Source organism: Apus apus, chromosome 5 (assembly GCF_020740795.1).
Source record: "Apus apus isolate bApuApu2 chromosome 5, bApuApu2.pri.cur, whole genome shotgun sequence".
NCBI lineage: Eukaryota > Metazoa > Chordata > Aves > Apodiformes > Apodidae > Apus > Apus apus.
Genome location: NC_067286.1, coordinates 27,731,561 through 27,755,503, shown reverse-complemented (window position 1 = coordinate 27,755,503; position 23,943 = coordinate 27,731,561). Strand labels below are relative to the sequence as shown.

Genomic DNA, 23,943 nt, shown 5'->3' with positions numbered 1-23,943 from the left:
CCCCCCCTCCCGCTTCCCCCCAAAGTACATTCTGGGACTCTGAGGCTCTAGCATCAGAGAAAACACAAATTTAAATTGCCTCAAGTGAAATTGCATCCGTAATAGCTTAAATCACTAGATTTCACCTACTGGACTAGGTATTTGCTAGGCGTCTGTTATTGACACTTGATTGCAGTTTCTTTGTTCCTTTATCTTCCTGAAGTATAGTCCCATGTCAAATCACAGTTTTTCAAACAGACACATTTCATAGTTCAAAGATAGGTGATGTTGATTATGCGGGGACAAAAACTAAAGCATTAAAAAAAAAAAATAAAAAGCACAATATCCCTCTCTTCCCAACCACACCCATTCCTTTGTTAGCATCAGGATTTCTGTGAAATAAAAATAGCAGGGAAACTTCCTGGCTGCATAGTATCAACTAGTTCTGCCAAGTTTTTAAAGGCCGGGAAACTACACAAAGACATTGCTAAGAGAAAAGAGTTTTAAAACACATTCAGTTATAAAAGTATGTATTTTTTGGGTACAATATATACTTTAACAATTAAAAGCAGAAACTGTAAACCTTCATTCTTAATAGCATTCAGAAAAACAGAGATGTACAAGTGTTCATTCTATCCCACAGATACGGAAATTAAGCATATATTCTTTATACAACAGCAAGACAATCCAAGAAGCAGACTGTTGTTCACTAACATAGAGACACCAACTCCCTCATGGATTTGGCTAGAAAATAGTAATAATATTGCATTAATACTCCAGCTTAGAGTCTCAGAAATTAATTCCTTGTGTGGTGTTTATTACAATATTACAGTTGATACACCAATGGCAACATTCTTTCAGCCAGCATGCTAATTTGTTGTTATATCTCAGGGGATTCAAGAACATGGACATGTAATGGCAAGGGAGAACATTCCAATGTTTGGAACTTGCAAATGCTACAGAGCAGGTTTGCACTGTTGTAAGCAGAATAAGGTAACCACTTTAGTATTCTGTTCCAGGAGACAATCATAACTAATGAATACTTTGCTTTCACAGCCAGCAGCAAATATTCCTTCATTTAACCTGAAGTTAGTAAGAAGGTAAAAGAAGTGTACAAATCCCCTGTGCTTTCCTGTGTGAGTGGTTGTTAGAAATGTACTATGTTCTTAAAAGTACTTATTTGCCACTTGTGCTTTTTAAGCACATAACTTAATTTACTAACAGGCAGATAACAAGCCTTTACAATTAATTAGCTTTCCAACAATTATTGGAAGCCAGACAGAAGTCAACACACACTATTGAAGTACCCAGTCCTCTAAAAATTCATTCACCTTATTCACATAAGACAATCTACCACTGGCCTATTTCTTGCATGCAGCAGCTCCAACCTTTGGTCAGTTGCTTTTTTTTTTTTTTTTTCCTTTAAAGTCTTCCTGGGAGAATATACCAGTAACTCTGACTGCATTTCTACTAAAAGGATGACAAAACACTTAACACTGCCTTACATATCAGCAGAATAGTGTCATCCCTCTAGGCCTGGGATTCATTATCAATGGCTACAGTATCCTTGTGGACTGTCCTTCCAAAAAACCACCTTATAATGCTTTAGTTTTAATTATTCCTCCAATTGATTTGAAGATTTTTGCCATCCAACATTAAATATCACAGGCTAGTCCAAAGCATCACCTTTTCACCTTTCACCTTTATAACAGGCATAATATATTACTGGGTGGAGTTAACATTACACAAGTCACTTGCAATACAAAAAAAAAATTCAAGAAAATCCTGGGAATAAATGTGATTATATTACAGTAAAGCCAAAATGTTTTCCTCTTCATAGGAAGATAGATTTACTTCACCTGATCTAAAAAAAAATCCTCTGTTCTGAATCGTAACAGGAACATGAATTGCAAGTCACTTGGACATGTAGTATTTCCAACTGCCAGTTCCAAAGTCTGCAATAATAAACCAGCCAGGAATCTATTTCGATCTAGTTTATTTAGAACTTGCATACAGTTCTTAAATAGGCACTGCTTCCTCCAAACTTGTGACAAGTTTCATAATAAGCTTCTCTGTTTTCACTAGGTTTAAGAAGCTCCACCAAAGTCACTGCTAAGAGCAAACTCTGCACCAGATTTCAGTCATTGTTTTGCAATGGAGAAAAGACAACTGAACTCCAGTGAAAACTGGCCAAAATAGAATCTGATACTGGATACAAGAAAGCTGTATGCTTTTCTACTCAGTTTCTTCCAGTTAAAATGCGTCATTCATGCACCTGAAAGTTAACTTTTAGATGAGGGGCATAACATTTTCCATCAAATAAATACTTAGAGGGAAATAGTTTTATTTTGTTCTACTCATATGTGCATGGTATTTAGATCAGGTATATTTATATACACAACAGATACTTTCAGAACAATGCAGCATGATTTACTAGTCATGACCTCCAAATAGACATCAATTTACAGTAAAGAAAGGGAAACCTGTATATCACTTCAGTTACCTTTACATTAAGGGTTAATGTGGTTAGAAAGTGTTTTAAAGCACTCAACCCACAAGTAACAAGTAGCGGGCCTCTTCAATTCTATAATTCACAAACACAACCCCAAACCAATCATGTGGTTTGGACTGCAAAACTATAGTTAGCCTGCTAGAGATACAAGTCAGACAATATTCACCAAGTCCCTATCTTAGTGAAGACACTGAACTTATGAGGTATTTCAGACAGTGCAAAGTGCCCTCTCCAACTTTCCACAACTGTGAATTCAGGTTACCCTGCTTGTCGAACTTCAATAAAGGATCATATATTGGGTGCAGGAAGGAAAAAAAAAAACAAAAACAAAACAAAAAACACCACAAACCAAAACACTGAGAGGGGAATAAAACATGCAAGAAGATTCTCAAAGCTGTAACACTTTTAGCCCTGAGCAGTTTAAAGAAAGTGAAGGCAGATGAGTTGGAGGAAGTTATGTTTGCTGCTTTCTTGGAGTCAAGGCCACATTTACATGAAGCAATAAGAGAAAATTAATCCCTATAGAAAAAGATACTGCTTCATTTTCCCCAGCCCCTCTTATTTCAGAATAGGAGAAGTTTCACAGATCCATGATCATGGTGGCTTGCAGCTGGAGAGACAGTGTCATTGAAAGTGACAGCAGGCTTTAATTCTCAATGAGTTTCTTGGCTCTGATGTTGGCTTGCTCAATGCGCTCCCTGTTTGTATCAGCCTGAAAGATAAATGAATAGGTTATTTGCAGGCTTCATAGAAAACAATTTAAAAATTCCAACTGACATGAATTTCTGAATTGTAGGGTATTATCATAGAGGTAGACAGAAGAGGAGCAACTTTTCTAAGATGAAAGTAATTATTTTTGTTTTTTTCCCTAACCAGCATATGCTGTCAATTTTGGCAGATACAAAATCTGGTGAAATAGTTTTTAGTCTTCAGCTGAACCTCAAAACACAGAGCAGCTCACCTCAGCAAGCTAGGAAGAATATTAACAGAACAAGGGGATGAAAATTCCCCTCTTTTCAAGTGTTTGTATATCTTAAAGACTTCTACATGGCAGCTCTGTTGCCTTGGACTAGAAGTAATAGTGAAAATCAGAAGTGACCTATGGGCATAAAGTTAGAATTCTTTGCTTAGTGCAAAACCCTTGCTTTCTTGCACATACCCTCTAGTGTTCTGATGTCATAATAATGATACCAGTAAGAAAAGGACTTTATAATTGTTTTACTGTTATAAAGCATCAAGTCAAACAGCATCTAGGCTGAGCAAGCATCAACATAGCTTTACTGAGAAGTATGAAAGGGAGCTTTGAAATAAGCAGGAGGGATAAGAAGTACAAAACTAGTCCCTGCCCTCACCATAAGGAATGGAACTCCTAAGAAGCTTTACCTCTGCCAGCTATCAGCATGTTTTCACACTGCAATGCGCTGGGAAGGGGACATTGGCAGTTCAAGCTTTTCAGGTTAAAGGTTGGGGAGGGCAAGAATCTACTATAAATAAGTGACACGCATTGATCTAGCTACTAGATAATATTTTAAGACAAAGCTAGTAACATAAGCTTTTATTAGGTGTTTATTCAGACTAGGAGTTCTGCACACCACAATTGCCTATGCAAAGTCACCCAGTCAAGTCTATGTATTTCCCAGATAGGTTGCAAATTTTAATTTTTTAAAGAAAAAAATAAAAGCACTAACTTCATTCTGCATTTAAGATTAATACTGCCCTTTGTTTCTTCACATAGTACTGGTGTGGGGAACGGTCCATCTTCTCTCTCCCCACATAAGACTAAACAAAATGCCTTTCAAGCCAGCAAAGTAAGAGTGTCTTTTTGCTAATTTAGCCAAGGACGGACTGGAACACGCCCCCTGTTCTACCAGATAAGTCCACAGCAAGAAAATAGAATAAGGGTTATGATAACTGGCAGAAAATGGACAATAGGTTAAAAACTGCTTCTGACAGAGTATGTACCTGGCCAATGCTAATTGGCTAATTTGAACAGTGGTACTTTCTCGAACAGTGACTTCTGATCAATAAAAGAGGGCAAGTTCTGCAGGCCGGTGCTCTTCTGCCTGCCCAGGAAACCCTGCTGCAGCACCAGAAGCCGCCTGGAACCCCAGCCCTGCTGTCCAGAGGAGCTGAGAGGGAAGGGGGGGCTGCCCCACAACCGCTACCCGGAGAAGCGGAAAGGGGGCCGCCTGTGCCTGCTCCCCAGGGACCCTGCCCGCTCCGTGGGGTTCAAGCCTGCTTGGCGAGGCCTGCTCCCGAAGGATTGCTGCCTGCCCGAGCCTAAACCAAACCGGACTGGAGTAGGAGCTAACCCAGCCTGCACTTGCCACCCTGCCTCAGGACTAGAGCCATGCTTGCCGCAGCTGCTGCTGCCGGGAGTGGTTGCCCCAGTTACCAGGAAGCCGGCCCCCCTTTCCACGGATCTCCTGCAGAGCCTGCCAGCCGCATCCTGGGAACAACACACCCTATGACACACGCTACGGTAGGAGGGTAAATGCGCACACACACACCCCACACACACAAACTCTAACTTTCCTGCCGGGCTCAACTCCTACCCTTTCACTCCATTGATTCTACACCTCTCCCTCAGAGCATGCTTTTAATAAGACCATAGTACCTTTGAATCACTTTTCCAATATACACCTAGACTACCTCTCCTGAACCTTGATCCCTTAGTTTGTGTTGACCCTTAATAAACCAGTTAATTCATAAACTAAACATTGGTCTCAGTAACCATTTGTGAGCATGGTGAGGGGGTATTCTGATCTACCCTCCAAGATACGGTCCCATAGCAGCTGTTCCTCTGTGACCCTGGCCGCATGTGACCCTCGGCCTCATTCACAAACCTCTCCACGTTGTGAGGGGGAAAGCTGCAGAAGCACCTGACAGCCAGTAGCCCCGAACAGCTGGCTTTGGGGATTTAACCTCAACATTTTTCTTCAGTTTCCACACTGTTCACTGAATTTAGAAATAGTCATCAGCCGAAAAGAATTATTTTAAATATCCTGAGACAGGCTACCAATCTCAAAGCCAGGAATTGCACTTTTTATTGCTCTTTTGCAAAGCAATTCTAACTTGTTTCATCATATTTTAACAGTTAGTAAGACTTGATTAGCAAGATGTATTCAGGCCATTAAAATGAAAGAGCATAATGCCAAAACAGGTGCTGGAAACCACCAGAAACACTACCATTAAACCCAGTAATTCCCACTTGCAGTTAATTTGACCAGGCAATTTTCAGTCTACTTTATAACCTAATAATTTTTTTAACTCCAATTAAATTTTCTAGTGCACTTTAAAATGTTAAAGTTATCTTACTTGATAATCACACCAGAACTGCAGTTTCAGGCAACAGTGAAAGACAATTAAGGCATCATCCATAAGATCATGTTGATTTACCTTATTAGCATCGCAACCCTTAAATTAACAGACAAAACTGAGATCCTGACATAGGCACAAGTTGCATTTATGTCAGACTAGATCTGTATATTTGAGAAAATTGCATTCCTCTTGCTTTTAACTCTACTCAGCATTTAACTTTTTATTTTGTCTTATTTCTATAATTTTACAGTAATTTTTATTCATTTCTGCTTTTTTGAATCTTTAAAATATACAGTATTAATTAAAGCTTTCATTTCTGTTCTTAAGCAGGATGCCTGTAAAAGAATTTCTATGCATTTCAGAATATGGGGGATTCCTGAAATATAACTAACTTCCTCATAAGTTGCCATGTGAAAGAAAGCCCCTCCCGAACATACTTATATATGATCAACCTATTTTGGGAAGTTAATCTTTAAAGCAATGTTATAAAGTTACTGGCTATGACTAACTTCATGTGCAGATGATGCCAGGTTGTGCCCTTGTGCACCTACAAGACTTACTATACTGAAGTCTCCCCAGCCCCAGTATCAACCTGCTCATGAGAGTCAGGGCAGCAAAGTACCTTTGTTTTATTTTATATTCAATAATTGCAGTGACTTTTTAGGAAATCCAAAAGAATTCTACTATTACTAAAATACCTACTCCCTTCATACAAGATTCCTCGCAAGGAACAATGCCCCAATTACACCTCCAGTAAATGTTTGCCCTTTTAATCCAATCCAGTTTAGGTGATTTCAGAGTAAGCAGAGACTTGTGCTGCATTTTTAGGTTTCTTAACACTCTGAAGCATGTGAATTTCCAGCTACACAACCAAGCACTTCTGTTCAAATCACAGCAACCTAAAGGATGGTACAGTCTTAAAGCATATTTAGTGCAAATACAGATAGTTATGACAGCAACTCCATTCCTTCTAACTTCTCAGTTAGAACCTCTAAGCTGAAGAGAGAGAACATCTTTGATGCTTACCTTTAAATTTATCCGGTCTATTTGTTTATTCTGGGAATCAATCTCATTTCCCATATCCAAAGCCATGTTTTTCAAATTTCCAAGAATGTTTCCCACTTGAGCAAGATTTTCATCCATTTCGTCTTCTCTAGCATCATTTGTTATCCTGTTCAAATAATTAAGACAATGTTTCCAAGAAACAAGAACTTGCTTTTCCGTACCCTGTATTTATAAATTCTTTGTTGCACGATTACCTAACAGGCAACATATTCAAGCCAAATTTTTTTCCTCTTATAACCTCATGTATTCCAAGCAAGCAGCCCACCAAAAAATGATGCTAAGCAAGCCCCTACTACAAAAATAGAATTGGAATTTAAAATAACAGCTACCAGAGGAAGTTTAAAACACAAGTTAGTCTGAAATATGCTCTGTGAGGATTAAAATCCATTACATTTTTAACAGTTCCCTCAATAACTGAGCACTAAGCTCTACAGTCCTAACATTCAGAAACAGACAAAGACCACCACTATAAAAAAAAAATTGGAGGCGTAAGAGGAACAATACAATACTGAAAGTGTAGCCTTCTGCCATCTGCTCTCCAAGCAGTAACCATTCCTCCAAGCAGTAGTAAAAGATTATTTAGCAACTTCATCTAAAATGTATATGAAAGAAGCTGACATCTTGTAACTTAAAATTTCTGCTTTTGAGATTGAGAAATATGAAGAAACAGACCTTGTAATATATCCGCCACTTGGTCCTCCAGAAGTCTGAGGCTGCCGCTGATTTATACTTCTTGGTTGCATGGATATCACATGATCTGCTGAGTTCTCTGTTCCATCTCCCCAGGTTGTTCTGTATGACTTGCTAGCCTCAAAATTCTTCGTCCTACTCCATAAAAATAAGAAGTCTGAACTTCTACTTCACAAATATGCCTTCCTGACTGAGTTTTGTATTATTCTAGGATTATCAGAAACGTCCTGTGCCTCAGAGACTTGATTTTGTACAGACAAAGTCTTGCAGAGACAATAGGATTTCTTATATCAGGATAGTACAAACATAACTGAGTTTCTCCAGGGACAGTTGATTAATTTGTCTTAAGTTTTATTACAAGCACATTAGTTTCCTTTAAGTAATATACTTTACCAGAAGAGGGGAAGCTTGTGACAGTACACAGGAAAGCTTACGCTGTCGTAAGATAAAAGCTGCACAAGCAACAGGAGTTAATCTAGCATTAAGGTTAGTTACTTTTGAGGGAAGAAATAAGGATGAAGAAACACAGTCCATCAAATACAAGTAGATACAAGATGCAAGAAAACCATTAATCTGTACTGTTTTTTGTCAAACACTTTCTGTTGCAAAGTCTTTTTTTAAAGTTAATGTTTCCCAGGTTAATTTTGATTATGAAATAACAGTAATCATATTTAAGTAACTCCTCCATTCAGCAATTCCATTGCAATAATTCCATTGAGTAACACAACAACTTACCATTCCACTTTTACCACAAAATTCAGAAAAGGAAAAAAACCATTAAGAAAGCACACTGACATGAAGCAATCTCAAGAATCACATACCTACAAAAGCAAGAGAGGAAAAAATACAACAGGAAAAGAACTGATCTAAATTGGGGTCAGTTCTCATGAACCGTAAGGAACATTTTGAGAATAATACTCTTGTGTTCATCTTGTTGCTGACATTTTCAGGTTTAAGTTGAGTAATACAGACTCCTTGCCACTTTTCTGCTTTGTTAAAGGCCTGTGAAGGGAAATCTGTAGTGTCTTTTAGTACACCTAACTTTACAATTACAGGTAATTAATTTATATGTTTATAGTGCCTTTCAGTAGCCTAGATGATTCTCATTTGAAGAGGTGAGAAATTAGCTGTAATGAAGAAAAATTCCACTACTTCTGGCATTTATGCAATCAAAATGGGAAACTGCATTTCATAGGTCAGATCCTATGAAAAGTAATCTAGTATTAATATATCAAGTGGAAGAAAGGAACAATTCCTCAGTTCATAATGGAATCCAGCAGAGCTCCAAAGAAACCTGAACTAGTCAGTTCCAGCTTCTTGTACATACGCAGGCTAAAAGACCGTTTTAGGTTTATTGCAACTAGACTAAGCATTATATTTTAATCTAATTCATATGAAAGCCACAACAGCAGGAGAATATTGTATGCTTGGTTTCTGGATTAGCAAAGGCTTAGGTGCCAGAGGTAACTGACAAATTTATTAAACAAAAACAAGTGGCCCAAAAACTACTTGCACACCTGAAGCAGACTGCTAGAAACAGAACTCTCCTCAAACTAAGCACAGTTAAATAGATGAGATGCTGAGCAGCTTGTTCTTAAAAGCAGGTTTTCAAATTACTGTATGTTCACTTTTCTCATGTTCCATTTCTGTAAGTGTAAGACAATTTATACAGCCTGTCAAACCAGCAAGGGCTCAAGTAGTTGTTCAACATTTTCACTGCTAATATACTCTATAGTAATTGACATTTTTTATTCACATCAGTATTACAACACAACACAGTCACAAGGAAACCTGCATGCAGACATCATGCATGTGCAAGCACAAATCCAACAGAAGCATCACTTCAGACAGCTGTTTAAATGCATATCTACGCTAGTAAGACTGACCTTGTCCTAAAATCCGCTTTCAGCAGTTAAGTGAACACAGCTTCTTATCCTAGTCTTCATTTTTAGAAAGCAAGCATCAATGTTAGGAGAGAATGGAAAAGAAAGAATAAAGACCAGCAAACAGGTAAATTGTTATTAGTACATAGATTATATTAGAGTACTGTCAGTATCTTGTGTTTTCAGAGTTTTTATAAATTATCTAAGCCTAGGATAAATGAGAAAAATCAGTATTTACTTCAGCAAGTGCTTCAATTTAGCTTCATGCTTTATGAAGAAAATGAAAAGCTTTGGAGATAACCAGTTGACAAGTAACTTGGCAGAAAAAGGGGTTTACCAGTAGATACAGAAAAAGCACTCTGTTTCTCCTTGTTCATTGCCCTCTACTTAGCTAGTCAAATTTTCTGCTCATTGCTGCCCATTTTTGTACACAATTCATTCTCTTATTGATACGTGTATTTGGAGTGCCACAAGATTTCACAAATTCTGACCTTGCTTAGTGTCTGTAACCTGCTTACCTTTATTGAAATAAGACTCAAAGTCCATCAGCTTGATAAAACTAATATAAACCAGTAAACTCTTCTATCCAGAGGCGAGGACAGAACTATCAGTCTTTTCAAGGTACTAAAGCTTGAACACTTTCAGCCTTAGGATCCACATTCCTGTCTATCCTAAATGATCAAATTATTATTCCATTGGATAAGCAGACTCAGCTACTCTGAGGAACTTTTACTTAAATTTCTGCTACCTCTCAGTGCTCATGCTAAACAGCTAAAAATGAACAAAAGCATACATGCTATTCATTTCAGTGGACACATTCTAAAATAACTTATTTCTCCTTCACTTGGAAGAATTGTGATCACATTCAGTTCACACAAATCAATTTGATACTTAGCTGCTTAAAGATAAAGCTAGCACACCTTCAAGAAATAGTCTTCTCTGTATAATACTGATTCCTGATCAGTGTCTAGGCATTTAAAAGGACAAATCAAGTACCATACAACAGATTAGATTACTCTTCAGTGACTTGGATATAGTAGCCATAACACTGATGTTACAAAAGTACTGTGAAGCAGGTCTACAAGAATTTATGTAGTCACTGGTGAAAGATTCAAGCTTTAATACCAACGTCTGTTCTTCTACTCTCTTCCTCCCTAAAATATGAACATTTTTTAAATGCTTAGAGAAGCAATATTACTTTCCTTCTCCAAAACAGAAGTTTTCTTGCTTTTAAATTAGCACAAAAGTACTTTTACTTAAGTCAAATTTCTAGTAGAGAGGCACTTACATATCACTATTTGCAGTCCAATCTGGTCTCATCTGTATGGACACTGATAGTATTCTACTGAGTAGAAGTTTTAAGGAGATTAGGGTGCAATTGTGCAGGATGTTATCCAGCAGCTATCTTTACAGTGAAAAAGGCACAATGTACAGTTAGATGCAAGTAAGCTTTAACTACTCTCACACCATTTTGAAACAGTGCACCTCCAAGAACCAGAACAGTTGGCTTTCCTAGAGATTCAGCATTTTTAGTTTTTTTATTAGAAACCAACTCCCAGTACAGTAGCTATTGGGAATATTCTAGAACCTTCGACCCTAGCACCCATTTAACTGACCTGTTACAAGGACAGACACAAAGCCCACAACATTTGTTGAGCTCTGTCAGTGTCTTCTCAGCTTCTCTCATATCCTTATTTATCTGGTCCATGCCTTCTTCTATGCGATTTAGTTGTTCTAGAAGAGAAACAAGTAATGTGAATAAACACAGATTGGGGGAAGGTAGGGATGGGACATAAGCATTTCTTTCAAGCAGGAACTCACAAGTTTAAGTTCCTCTATCTTTATATAAAGACTAATGCTTATTCCTCTCCTGCCTTCTTGGATATATTTTTTAAGAAAGATATTAAGTAAAAAGTTCTGTTTTCTGTATTTAAAATATTTTCCAGATCCTTAGAGTGGGACTTCTGTTACTGTTTTTAGAATAAATGCAGCTACAGCCATGCTATGGTGGAAAGGAACTGCTTCTGTAGTTACAACGTAATACAGCCTCTGCTAACATGGTCTCTTAACTACTTAAAACATCTCCTAGATACTACAAACACATAGGAATAACCAATTAGCAAATCTAATTTTCACATAAGTAGTCTTTAGTAAGCCTTTAATTTCAGCAACACTTGAATGTGTCTTTTCTTATAGTCAAACTGATTTTTAGTGTTAGAAGAAGGAAGAACTCACCACCCTGTTCATCCAGCATGGTGATAGTTTTGATGCCAACATCCTGGGACTGCAGAAAGAAATTTGCAGATATAAAAACAGATTTCAGTACACCAGTGCAAAACCAGAAGGTCTCTATAGCAAATTTGATAAGTCAACAAAGTCCATAATAAAACACTGTGGTAAAGCTATGCAAAGTTTCAAATCAGATCCTATGCTAGGCTGATAGTAATCTCACCTGCTACACTATATCAATTATTGGGTCTTCGATGATTTTATTGTTTACACTACAAGAAGATGATAAAATTTACTATAATACTCAGATTGAACTATGACAATGTCAAGGTACAAGAGTAAGCCTAGCTGTGCCTTGTTCTGAAAAGCGGTATTTAGGTCATTCTTTATTCCTATATCCTTCAATAGGGCTGAAAAAAGCCTTTAGGCCTGGAAAACAGAAAAAAAAAAAAAAGGCAAAATGTCTGCAAAACCTTTCTTGAGAATTCATCAGGAGAGATGAGAAAGAAAAGAGCCTATCATTTTAGAATCAAGCAAAAGAAATCAGCTGTGATGAATATACCACAGTACAGCTCTTTGCAGGCTTAAAGTCTTGAACCTAGCATGCAAACTGCATGTTTCACTGTAAAGTGGCAGCATAGAACTATCTATGGCAGGAGTTATTTTAGCTTACATGAATCACCAAATTATGATACCAAGAAAAATTATATTGGTTCATTCCATGCTCTTAAGGCCCCTGAAGGGAGCCTACTGGAAAGCTGGGAAGGGACTTTTTACAAGGGCCTGTAGCAGGAGGTTAGGGATAATGGATTAAAACTGGAAGAGGAGATTTAGGTTAGACAGTAGGAAGAAGCGTGAGGATGGTGAGACACTGCAACAAGTTGCCCAGGGAAGCTGTGGGTGCCCCCTCCTTGGAAGCATTCAAGGCCAGGGTGGATGGGGCTTTGAGTAACCTGATGGAGATATTTTTAATTTTTTTTTCAAACTTTGTTGAGACTACCAGAGCTGACTATCAGACTCTCTTACTCACTACTAAGAGAACGCTCTATAGTTTTTGAAGTTACATTATCAAAAGAAATCATGGGAGTCACTTTTATAATAAGCCATGCAAGCCACAACAGTGTAAAGGAACATAATCCTCATACAATGCCACATGCATAAATCCAATATACAGATTAATTTGTTTCAAGTCCTGTACAAGGGTGTTAAGAGTTTCATCATCATACTTGACTACCTTTAAAGTTAAAACTGCTGAACTGATTGTAAGACAGTGTATGTAGAATCACTTCTGTTTATAAACAAAAACAGCCCTATCTTCTACTGCCCCATTCAAATGAGCATCCCCCTCCAAGCAAGACATTTCACAGGCAAAGAGAGCTGAAAGAAATACAGAAGATGATATGAGAAGCAAATGATGCAGCAGCCAAAAACATAACTGATCATCACAGAAAACTTTTTATAACTTATCTGTAGCATTCCAAGATTGGGCCATTTTGCTTAAGAGGCAAACAGATAAATAATACAGCCATCTTTCTGTGATCTGACTTGACATAATGTAAAACAGATTGGGTTTAAGTCATTCCAACTCTACTACTGAATGAAAGCAGCAATTTCGAATAATCAAGTGCATGTCTCAAAAAAAGTTCGTGAAAGACAAAAACGTGATTAAGATTTTTGTGATAATTAACATGCACCCTCTTCTATTTAAATATATCCCCAGGGAATTCAAAAGCTTTTCCTTACCTCAATGGCCAAGCCAAGAATCCTCCTTGTGCTTTCCAAAGACTAGAAAGAGAATTTTTAAATGAGTGTTAAAAGCACATGTCAAGTGTCTTTAAGTTCTCTTTACCAGTTCACTGCCATAAGGCAACTTGTATACAAAGGTTCATCAGCCTGTCTATATGTAATACATGCTACAACACAGTCACAGTGGCAGCATACTAAAGGTTTTTTCAGTAGCTAGTAAACCCTTGGATTTACTAAGTACTTGCTGGTACTTTGTTTATCCTACTGGCAAGTCACTTTAAAATAAGAAAATACATTCAAATGAATTTTAGTTAAATAAAAAAGTAAAAAAGTGGCAACATGGGCAGTCAAGACTGGGCAGTCAGCACTCAGTCAAGTAGGAGGCTTTACAATTCAGAAGTTTACATTTATTCTTACTTTCAGGAGCACTCTTTGCTCCAGTATTTACCAAGTAAATTCAGAGTTTTCAAATAATGACAGTTCTGAATGTTTCAAAGATACTGTAATCTGTCAGAAAACTGCTGATATCCCACAGGGCTTCCTGTAAGACTTACCTCATCAGTGACCTGGTTGGCCCTCAGCTGAATTTCTTCAGGCGACAGTTCAGCCATGATGACAAACTATTACTTGTAAGCAATCACGTTAAATATAATCTTCCTCCTGTAACAGGACATACCAGTGAAGTGTCAGAATTTTTCATTTATCAATATTTTGAGCTGACACTAGAAGACAGTTCAAAGAATGAAAGCCTACACGTTTCATTCTGCACAGGACACCACCTGGTTAGGACTAGAAGGCAATAGAAGAATTATTCATAACTGAATAGCTAAGAGAAATATGCAGGAAAAATCAGTATGTGAAACAGTTTGCAAAACCTGGCTTCCTAAACTTTTTTGGAATATTTTATCTGTAGTTAGTTTAAGGTAAAAATCAGGAAATAAAGTATTAAAATAAAAAGTTTCATCATGTTTGAAAATCATATTGGTTTTCCCAGTAATCCAGAAAGCAATTCATTAAGACATTTAAGCTATTAACATAAACTTCAAGTGTTCTACCCCTTCCCTTCAAGAAATTCCAAAACAGACAAAAAGGAAACACTTTTAACAGGCCAAGCATCACCTAAAATTATTCCAGTAACACTCTAGAAAAAAAAATGTTCTTACGGCATAGTGAATCCCTCAAATCCGAAAGGATCTGCAAAAGTTTTAAATGGTATGTCTACAACTGTAGCAAAGATTTTCAAATCCACGTTTTTCTTAAAAAAGGTAAGATTCCGGATGTTTATAACTGAAGTTCCAACACAACACAATTTAACGTTTGCTATAACCAGGGGATATAATTTTGCCTGATGAGACAAAAGGGAAAAATCAAGCCCATCAGTAACTGTATTCTTACCAGAGCCAGGTTTCTCAGAGCTAAGAATCTACATTTCTGTTGGAGGTATGGCAATACAGACAGCACTCTAGCAATGCAAAAACAGAGCTCCCAGGCTATAGAAGAATTTAAAGAGATAGCACATTAACTTCATAAGAGGATTTTTAAAAATTAATTTCCCTCTTAATTTTATGTTATGTATGTTAATTTTAATCCTTGCTCTTTCACATAAGTACCTTCCAATTAAGTTCATGTTATCCATTAAGATAACTCCAAATGTCCTGCTTGACTAACAGAACTATGTTCCATTTTTCCCTACAAGGACAGTATTTTAGGAGACATTGCATTAGTAACTACTTCTAGAAGGGCAAATTCATGCAGATTCACTAAGTTGTCAACTAAAGGATGGATGCTGTTTACAGCTCTTTGCAGGCAGTGAGCATACCTGAGGGTGAATTACTATCAAGACACCGAATCCTTTATACCTGAAGTACTTCAGGATTTAGAGAATACTTTAGCAAGTCTGGTCTTTAGCACCTAAAAGTCTCTTCAGCCAAAAACTATGGCTCTAGGAGACTTCTCTAAGTAGCTGTCAAAATGAGTTATTTTTTGCCATAATTTTTTAAATCGGGCATTTTCACAGAGGGCCTCTAATAGTCAAATCAGACTGCTGCAAACTGAACGATGGAATCAGTGACTTATCTTTTCATTCACAGGCTTAGGTTCCTTTCATGAGATTTATTTAGGACAGCTCAGTACCAACTTGGGAATGCCCTTCAAGCTGGTTTGCACAGCTAAGGACCAGTAGAACAGGGAGAGCGTGGAAAGAACCTATTTTCACTGCATTAGATTCAGCACAGGAAAATTACATCAAGCTGGTTCTTTGGGTGAAGATCTCACATTCACTTAATGACCCAGAAACAGGAGGAAATTTCACTTACATAGTTGCAAGCAGTATCTGGATTACTGAAATTGTTGCAGGCTTGACTAGCCTTTCCCTGCTTCAGGTGCCATATAGTCAGGTATTCCTGCAGCTTGGCAGCCATAAGAACATGTCTCATCTTGAGCAATGAAAGGGATATCATATCCTCATCTTGTGAATACAACAGCTTCCCAATAATCCCACTGTAATTGCAGAAAAGGACTGTAAATGCAGCTGTATTCCCAGAGTGACCTGGAGATTTATTTCACAGAAACCTTGGTGTCCTGCTTTTCCTTGCAGCTGTGGGTTCAGGCTATGCAGGAGTTCACATACCAGCATAAGCACAACTGCTGGACAAAGGACGTAACCTTAGCTTAGAAGCTGTATGTGAGTTACTCAAGAGACCTACTGCAGCCAACACTACACAACACAGTAAGAGTTTCTTTGCTTTCGAGGCAAGGTTCTGACAATAATATTCTGAAACATGCATAAGAAGGAATTGTTTATGAAATAAGTTTTTAAGGAATAATAAGACTTATATTTGAACATATGTTTGCATGTGCTTCATACTACTACCTCCATGCCAAGACAGCACACAAAAGCTGAAGAAAGAGTATATATTTCATCAGGCCAGATACTGAGGTTTTTTTATTCCATACCACCAAAATACTGTCCTGTGCTACTAGAACCACGATTTCCTGGTGAAGCCATTGAAAAACAAATCAGCAGTGAGACTGAAAAAGGAGGAGGAGGAAGACAACACTCTGCACTTCTAACTTCCAAGCTAGTAATTCTTGATGGTACAGTTTGAAAGGTAACATATTACTGGAAGTTGACAGTCATGAATTAACTTCAGAACTGAAGCTCATGTTCACTATACTAAATTCACCCTGGGCTTGACAACTGTCATTTATTTATAAAGTCCTAGGAAAGATAAGACCATTTTGAAATCTGGTAATAATTACACTAAGAGATATAGCAATTACATGACGAGCTATACTTTATGTATTACTACCTATCAACCTATTTCCCCCATCTTTGTCCTATTTCTGTTAGCATACTAAGGAACTAGCAATCCATTATTTGGCACAATTAAGTTAGTAGTAACACACTAAACCAGAAAATGTCTGAAGTTGCATCTGACACCACACAACGGCTTGAAAAGACAAGCACTTGCCACTGAATCTACCAGTTTTAACAGCTGACAGACAAGCTTCGTGTTCCCCGACCTTGCGCTCAGCTTCCTGAACAACTGCTGCCAGACAGCAAGAGGTTCCATGGAAACCCACACCAATCCTCCCACTTTCCCCCCTAAATTGATGATATTTGGTCTTGAAACTTCATTAATTGATGCAACACTGAAGAAATTCAGCTGCAAGACATGAAGGAAAAAAAACCTCTATATAGCAAACAACCATAATATAATGCAAAATAGTAACTTCCAGGATTCCTCAAAGCCGAGTTATGCATGCGCTTATTTTCTGATGCTTATATTTGGACACCTGCTGTGTATTGCCTCTTGTGAGATTGAAACACAAGATAAAGTGATAATTTTTGTGCTTGATTTAAAATTACTAGGATAACTCAGCTATGTGGGAGAAAGCTAACTAAAACTCCTCAGAACACTTGGCTAAAAGACTAATGTTTTGAAAATCTTTTATCACAGATATTAAGATCCAGCTACTTGCTGGTCTTTTATGATAGTTTCTTGAGGTCTTATGTCACTGAAAACAGCGACAGAACCTTTCCTTCTTTGGAAAGAAAGCTTACGCATCTTCACTTTTCAGCCACTGCCATTAGAGCTATGTGAAACAAGACAGCATTCACTTCTTAAGGCACGCTTAAGAAAGCACACTCTTTGAATTGGCTTCATGTTTGTTTAAAGCTGAATATCCAAAACAGACAAATCAGACTCCAAAAAGCTATAGTTTTATTCCTGTTAGTTTGTACAACTAAGCTAGCCAGCATTGCTTTTGTAAATGCACACACATAACCTGCACAGTAGCTCTGCAGAGCAGGTTAGTGCCACGAGGCAAAATAGAGAGAGACAATATTTAGGAAGTAGCAAGACTTCTCACAACACAGTAGTTTATAACATCCAAAATGCACACAGGAACACTTGAGAAGAAACTAAAGTTTTTTTAAAAGTCTGTTTTCACAGATGGTGATACAAGCTTGAGAGCTGCATGACTAATGGAAATAGCTGGAACAGAGCAGGTGCCTTTATTGCAAGAAATGCCTACAGCACCCAAGATGAGGCCACTTGTGTTGAAACAATAGTTTGGCTATTCCAACAGAACACTATACATACACAAAGAAAGGATAATCATTCCCCCATCTTTCTGCCTAGGAATCATAAGGCACCCATTGAGGCATCCAGCTCTTAAGTTACCAATATATGAGAAAATTATTTTATATCCAAGACATTAAGATTCCTCAATAAAGACAAAATATTCAAGGGGGAAATACTTGATATGGCTAGTGTTCCTGGCATGTATTCTTAATATACTGCAAGATTTTCTAAGGCAAGCATTTATTTTAATATCCATGTTCAATGCGTATTTTCTTTGCTTTCAATCTGCTACTATTTTTTAAATCCTAGTCGGCAAGAAACTGAAGAAAAAAAGACAGCATATAAAGAGACTTCATAGTTATATTACAACATTCTGCTATTTTAGTTTATTTTCATTCTATAGTGACAAGTTTTAAACAAGAAACTAATGTGCCTAAAAAAATCATTTAAAGAATGTCCTGGTTTGAACCATGGTGAAGTCAATTTTCTTTGTCCTGATTTCTTTTTTTCCTTTTAACTAGCAGCAAGTCTTCCAGCTAGTGGACTGATAACACTGGAATGCTTATATTGCTGCTAGGACTTCAAGGTCACTGCTTGACTTGTTGAATCTGCAGCTCAAATGCTGCACAGAACACAAGAATCCTATCTGTAACCCTCCCATAGGGAGGGGTGGACTAGACAGACAGCAAAATTGTCCAAAGTATTCCATTCCATGTATCTACGTAAGCTCAGTGTGAGGTCAGGGATCACGGAAGTCAACTTCCTTCCTGATTCTCCTTCCCTTCCATTCATGGCCAGCATCTGGGGAGGACTCTGTCTATCCATCATCACTGATCCCTAAGCTCATGTGTTCTGACCCTCATACCTCTCCCCTCAGCTCCTGTCTGCTGCTCTCTCCAGCAGCACTTAGGGACACTTCAGAACTGCTCAGAGATCAGGAGCTGCCATGGGAGTTGCTGGGGCTGAGGGGAGGCAATAGGGGTTTGCACATTCCTGAACACATTTGTGTATAATTGTACATATTTTCATTTATAGTTAGTATTTAATTAAAGTTGTCTAGTTTAGTTTTCAATCCGGAAAGTCCCTCTCTCTTCATTCTCCTTCCCTACCTGGGTGGGAGGGGGAGGGGATTTAGAGCATTACTGTCGCTGGTTTAATTGCTGATCCTGAGTCAAACTGTGACAAAGAAGGATGTAAATTCTGCTGTATTTATCTTTTGTTATCAAAAAGTTTTCTGCAGTATTTACTCAGTTATTAGACTGCAAGGATTAAAGTTGGACACATTTCAGTGCAACACCTCCTCTATCCTTTTCATAGAAAAACCTGGCATCCTCAGACTATGCAGAACTAAGCTTGCTACAAAAATATATTTTCTTGAATTGGCCTCACAAAACTGTTCTACCAGGAAATTTAGAAGGCTACAACACATTAATCAACTATAACTATGTTATAAAAAAAATAGAAAACTCATGGAGAAACAAGAGCAGCAAGGAAATACACACAGAGCCTGCAAATCATAAGAATGCATCTTTTATGCCATGTTTATTTTGGCAACTGTGGGAGCAAAAAAAGTTCTTTGAAATTCTGATTCTGATCACAAGCTTTACATAAGACGTTCTCTTCACAAGACTACTCATATTGTGCTAAGCCATCCTATAAGCTCACTATTATAATGCATATTAAAATTAGGATATTAAAGTCCAAGGCTGTTGAGGATGGATTAGACTTAAAGTTAGTTCCACCCCTTGGACAGGAGGAACAATGGAGTGAAGAAAATAAATTTACATCTACAGACTTTTTCCTGACTTACTGTGCACTTAGGGCTCCAAAGACCCTGAAAAACCTTCAATTAGCAGTGCAACAGTAGTAAATTCAGTGAAGCACCCTCAGTGACCTACTGTCTGTATGTAGAAATCTCCATGTTTAAATTACCTACTTGTGATGAGAAAGCAAAGACAGGGAGGTTGGAACTAGATGATATTTAAGGTCCCTTCCAACTCAAAACATTCTATGATTCTATGAAGATAGTATTATTTTAAACAGCAGCTTTCTGGCTGCGATCCCCAGACAGGTACACTAAAAATTTTGGGGGAAAAATAAAGCATTTGAATTCACAGAGCTTCAAGAGCACTGTTTTATGCAGCCAGCAATGATGTAGTCATCTTGGCCACTTGTCTTTCCAGAACACACAGTAAAAAAATATAACATGAAATCTTGCTTTGCTGTTTCTGTCATGGGTCTAAGATCATCCTCTGCACCACTAAAGGGTTTTCTTACCAGTGTTTTCTTTTGCATTCAGAATTATTTGTAAATTGGATACCAGATATTTATGCCAACACTCAGTTTCCAATGTAAGCAAGTTTCAAAGCCATCAAACAGTGAGACTGCATAGCCTTTTCAAGGTTTTTCAATCCAAATAATCTTCTAAGGTTTATAAGACACTTTCAAGATAATGAAAGCTACAGTAGGCAATTCACATGCTGTTTGAATATGCTTTTCTTCAGAAGTAGCTGAGGGACAATTCTAAGGCTTAGAAGCACTAGAAGAAAAAAGAAAACCTACTTCCTTGTGTTATGATGGTCATGGCACATTCAGGCTCTGATATCCAAAGCACTCAAAACTCGTAAGAACTTTCTGTCTTACCAATCTTTGTGAATTGTAACCAATTGCAGGGTACCATAAGGGCTAATAAAGTGCTTGTTCAACTGCAATCACACAGTCTGCACAGGGAAAGGACTGTAGACACAAAGAGGCTGTCAAAAGTGACAAGTTTTCTTAAATTAGACTGGTCTACTTTACCAGAACAATACATTTTTCTTACTGGTCGCACTTTCCCAAACCCACCTTTAAAGATAACAAGATTTTTGTCCTGTATCTGTGGCTGACACGCAGCAGCTTTGTGCCTTTCAAAATTTCATCACATATCCATTACATTTGCTAATATGATAATATGATAAATTAATTCAATACCATCTGGCAGTCCTATTTGAATCTAGCTCATTCTCTATCAAGTTATACTTCTAATCAACATCAGAAACTTTTCTTCCTCCTTCACTGACAGCTCTAAACTAGAAGTTTAACAGGAAAAAAAGGAAACGTTTAAGATATTCAGATAACATCAATAACACACAGCAGGGTGTCTTATGTTGCCTGGTTCCATAAATGTAGAATAAGTAAGAGGTCCACAATTTTCTTGTAAGTAGGAATTAGAGAGAGAAGAAGAAACCAGAATAATACTTTTAACCATGGAAGACAGTGGCTGTGATAGCTGAAAACTGGTATAAGACCATCTCTTTAACACCAAAACCATGAGGCTTATTAAGTTTGCCTTCTAGAATTATCTCGCTCTCTCTCTCAAAAGAGGTACTTCCAAGTTGTGAATGAAAACTATGTAACTCCTACAAAGTATTTATCCTGGTTTCAGTGGCACAGGATCCCAGGCAAGCCAGAGAGAGCAGACCATTAGTAACCCCAAGTCAGCCGGCAGCTTAAGACAGGGCAGCTGACCCAAGATGACTAACAGGGGTGTCCCACACCACTTACCTCATGCTTATTACAAAGAGAGAAGTGTGCTGAGGGTGGGGAGCTCCCTCTCCTGGGACTCCTCCCTCTTGGGCTGCTGTTCCTGAAGATTAGGCTGAGTATGAGCTTATATACTTTATATTAGTTTTTGTATTAACTTTGTTATTTCATTGAATCTGTTTATATTTTGACCCAGGGGGTTTCTCTCCTCTTCCTTATTCCACTCCTTGCCTCAGGAGGAGTCATCAGGTGAGAGAGCAAACTTCAGTGTAGCCCTGGATACAAGCTAAATGAAGACAGAGTTCTAGCAAGACTCCATGCTTGTGTGTCTTCATGTTGTTTTCCTCTTCAAATCCAATGAAAGCTTTTGGTAATCAGGAACTAAATTTAGCAGAGTTTCATACATGAGCTCTTCATACATGTATGTTCAAGTTAGTTATTTTTATGATGTCATGATATTAAAGAATCCTACCCTTTTTATTTCTAAATAACTATTTGATTACCTCTTCAGATAAATCAGAAAGTAATACTTGTACTTTATCCTTTTAATATAATCCACTACTAAGAATACCAAAGTATTAAACCTTAAAATACTACAATTCCCAGTTCAGTAGTTCTTTCCTTGGTTGTTTAATACACGAGGGAAGAAGTTTTACAAAACAGCTCACCAATACATCTAAAAGTACAATTTGAGACATGCAGTCTATGCCTCCCTTTGGGTAATTTGGGTAATAATCACTAATGTAGAAGGTCTTGGTTTTTTTTTCTAAACTCTTCCTTAAAACAAACAGTTACCCTACTTGTTAGCCAGCTGAAATTCAGCCCAGCTAACACAAAACAGTAGAACGTATCAGCACCAGAACATACTCCTTTCTATGATCATGCCTACAAGATAAATGAATAAAGCATCTGTGACCCTGGGGGAAGAAGCCAGGACTCAAGAACAAGACACTACTTTGCATGCTTCCTGATTTCCCTTATCAGCTTCCTGAACACACTGCACAGAGGCGACAGCACAAAGAACAGGCACTAGTAATGCCACCTCCTCTATGCAGTGTGTTCAGTTCCACACTCATCTCAACAAGTCATTTTTGGCCCTGGAAAAGCCTTATAATACCTCCTCCAAATTAGTTAATGGCCAACACAAATTAACAATCAGCACTAAATCACAGACAATGATTTACACACAGTAACAGATTCCATTTTTTTCTAAGGAAGCACACAAACTGTGCTATATTGTAAGCTCTTTCAAAAACTGCAGAGCAGGGGAGGTTAGGTATATAGATTGGTTGCTAGACTGCCAGTAAACAACTAATTGCCGAAGTCAATAAATCCTACAGTTGACATCACAGGAGGCTTTTCTTTGTCCCTTAACACATCTTCCTGCATAGCTGTTCCTTCTGCAGAACAAAATCCTGTTTGTTCACGAAGGAGAAGTAACGCAACACCGAGCTGCTCTGCTAAACACTGAGCATCTAACGCCCTTTTTCAGAGAGTGAAAAAGAGGAAGGTAAACAGCTAGAGAAGTTGCATAAAGAAATTTCCAAAGTTTCACTAGCTTATTTGATTAAGTTGTCAAATCACATGTTGATTTGATAACCTTCATTGTATGAAACAAATGAAAGTGAAAAAAGGGGAAAATAAAGCTGACTTCCCAGAAACGCCAAGGGCATCGAGCCGTACAATTAAGAGAACCCAAAAGCACAGGTTACTTTCGATGCTTATTGTTTACTAACTACATAATCTTACCGATCAGTCTAAAGGCAGGAGGACATAACGCAAGTTTAAGAAGGTGCAGCAAGGGGAGGGTCTTCCTCTGTATCCCACCACCAGCTCCGTTCAAGGGCTCCCACCACGCAAGTTAAAAACACCTGGCAGGGGCCGCGGCGGCCCTGGCAGGGAGGGCCGGGCGAGGCCTCCCAGCACACCGGGGGACGCGGGCAGCCCGTGGCTGCGGCGGCGACTGGCGGGGCCCTACCGGGGCAGCCAGACCCGCACCAGGCCGCCTTCCGGAGGCCCCGTTACCCCGTGCTGAATCGTGGTCCTGGCGGCCGAGGCAGGGCAGCACCCGCTGGGCCAGCGCAGCCGGAACCGGCCCGGCCCGGCCCGCGGAGGCCCCCACCGGCCTCGATGAGGCCGAGCCGGCCCCACACGGGGCGCTGCGCGGCAGAGGCGGCCACAGCCCGGACCCCGGCGCGGTGAGCCGGCCAGCGCAGGCCGCCGAACCCCCACTTGCCGCCGAACCCCCACTTACCGGCGCCGCCGCCCCCGAGCCGAGCCGCGCCGCGCCGCGCGGAGCCGCCCCTCACGAGCCCATGTCCCGCCGGCCTGCGCTGCCCGGCACCGCCCGCGCGTGCGCCCGCCACGCCGGGAGCGGAACCGGCCCCGCCCGGCGGAGGCGGCGCCT

General features: G+C 38.9%; 1 protein-coding gene across 1 annotated transcript; it reads right to left on the bottom strand.

The window, feature by feature from the left end:
* Positions 1-492: 492 nt before the first annotated feature.
* On the bottom strand, positions 493-23,909 carry SNAP23 (synaptosome associated protein 23). The gene is made up of 8 exons (XM_051620387.1): positions 23,791-23,909; positions 13,980-14,085; positions 13,423-13,464; positions 11,686-11,734; positions 11,067-11,184; positions 7,550-7,702; positions 6,839-6,983; positions 493-3,203 (listed from the first exon to the last, which is right to left on the bottom strand). The coding sequence occupies exons 2-8, from the start codon at positions 14,034-14,036 to the stop codon at positions 3,138-3,140; spliced, it is 630 nt and encodes a 209-aa protein (XP_051476347.1). The 5' UTR covers positions 14,037-14,085; positions 23,791-23,909; the 3' UTR covers positions 493-3,137.
* Between the last annotated feature and the right edge of the window lie 34 nt (positions 23,910-23,943).

Bases quoted from the DNA above. Each gene is read 5' to 3' on its own strand.
- SNAP23 (XM_051620387.1), bottom strand. From the start codon at position 14,036: ATGGCTGAACTGTCGCCTGAAGAAATTCAGCTGAGGGCCAACCAGGTC. The intron at 7,703-11,066 runs GTCAGTTAAATG...TTTATGGAGTAG, and splicing joins TGTGTCTGTCCTTGTAACAG to GACGAAGAATTTTGAGGCTA. The intron at 6,984-7,549 runs GTCTGTTTCTTC...TTATTTGAACAG, and splicing joins AGTGGCGGATATATTACAAG to GATAACAAATGATGCTAGAG.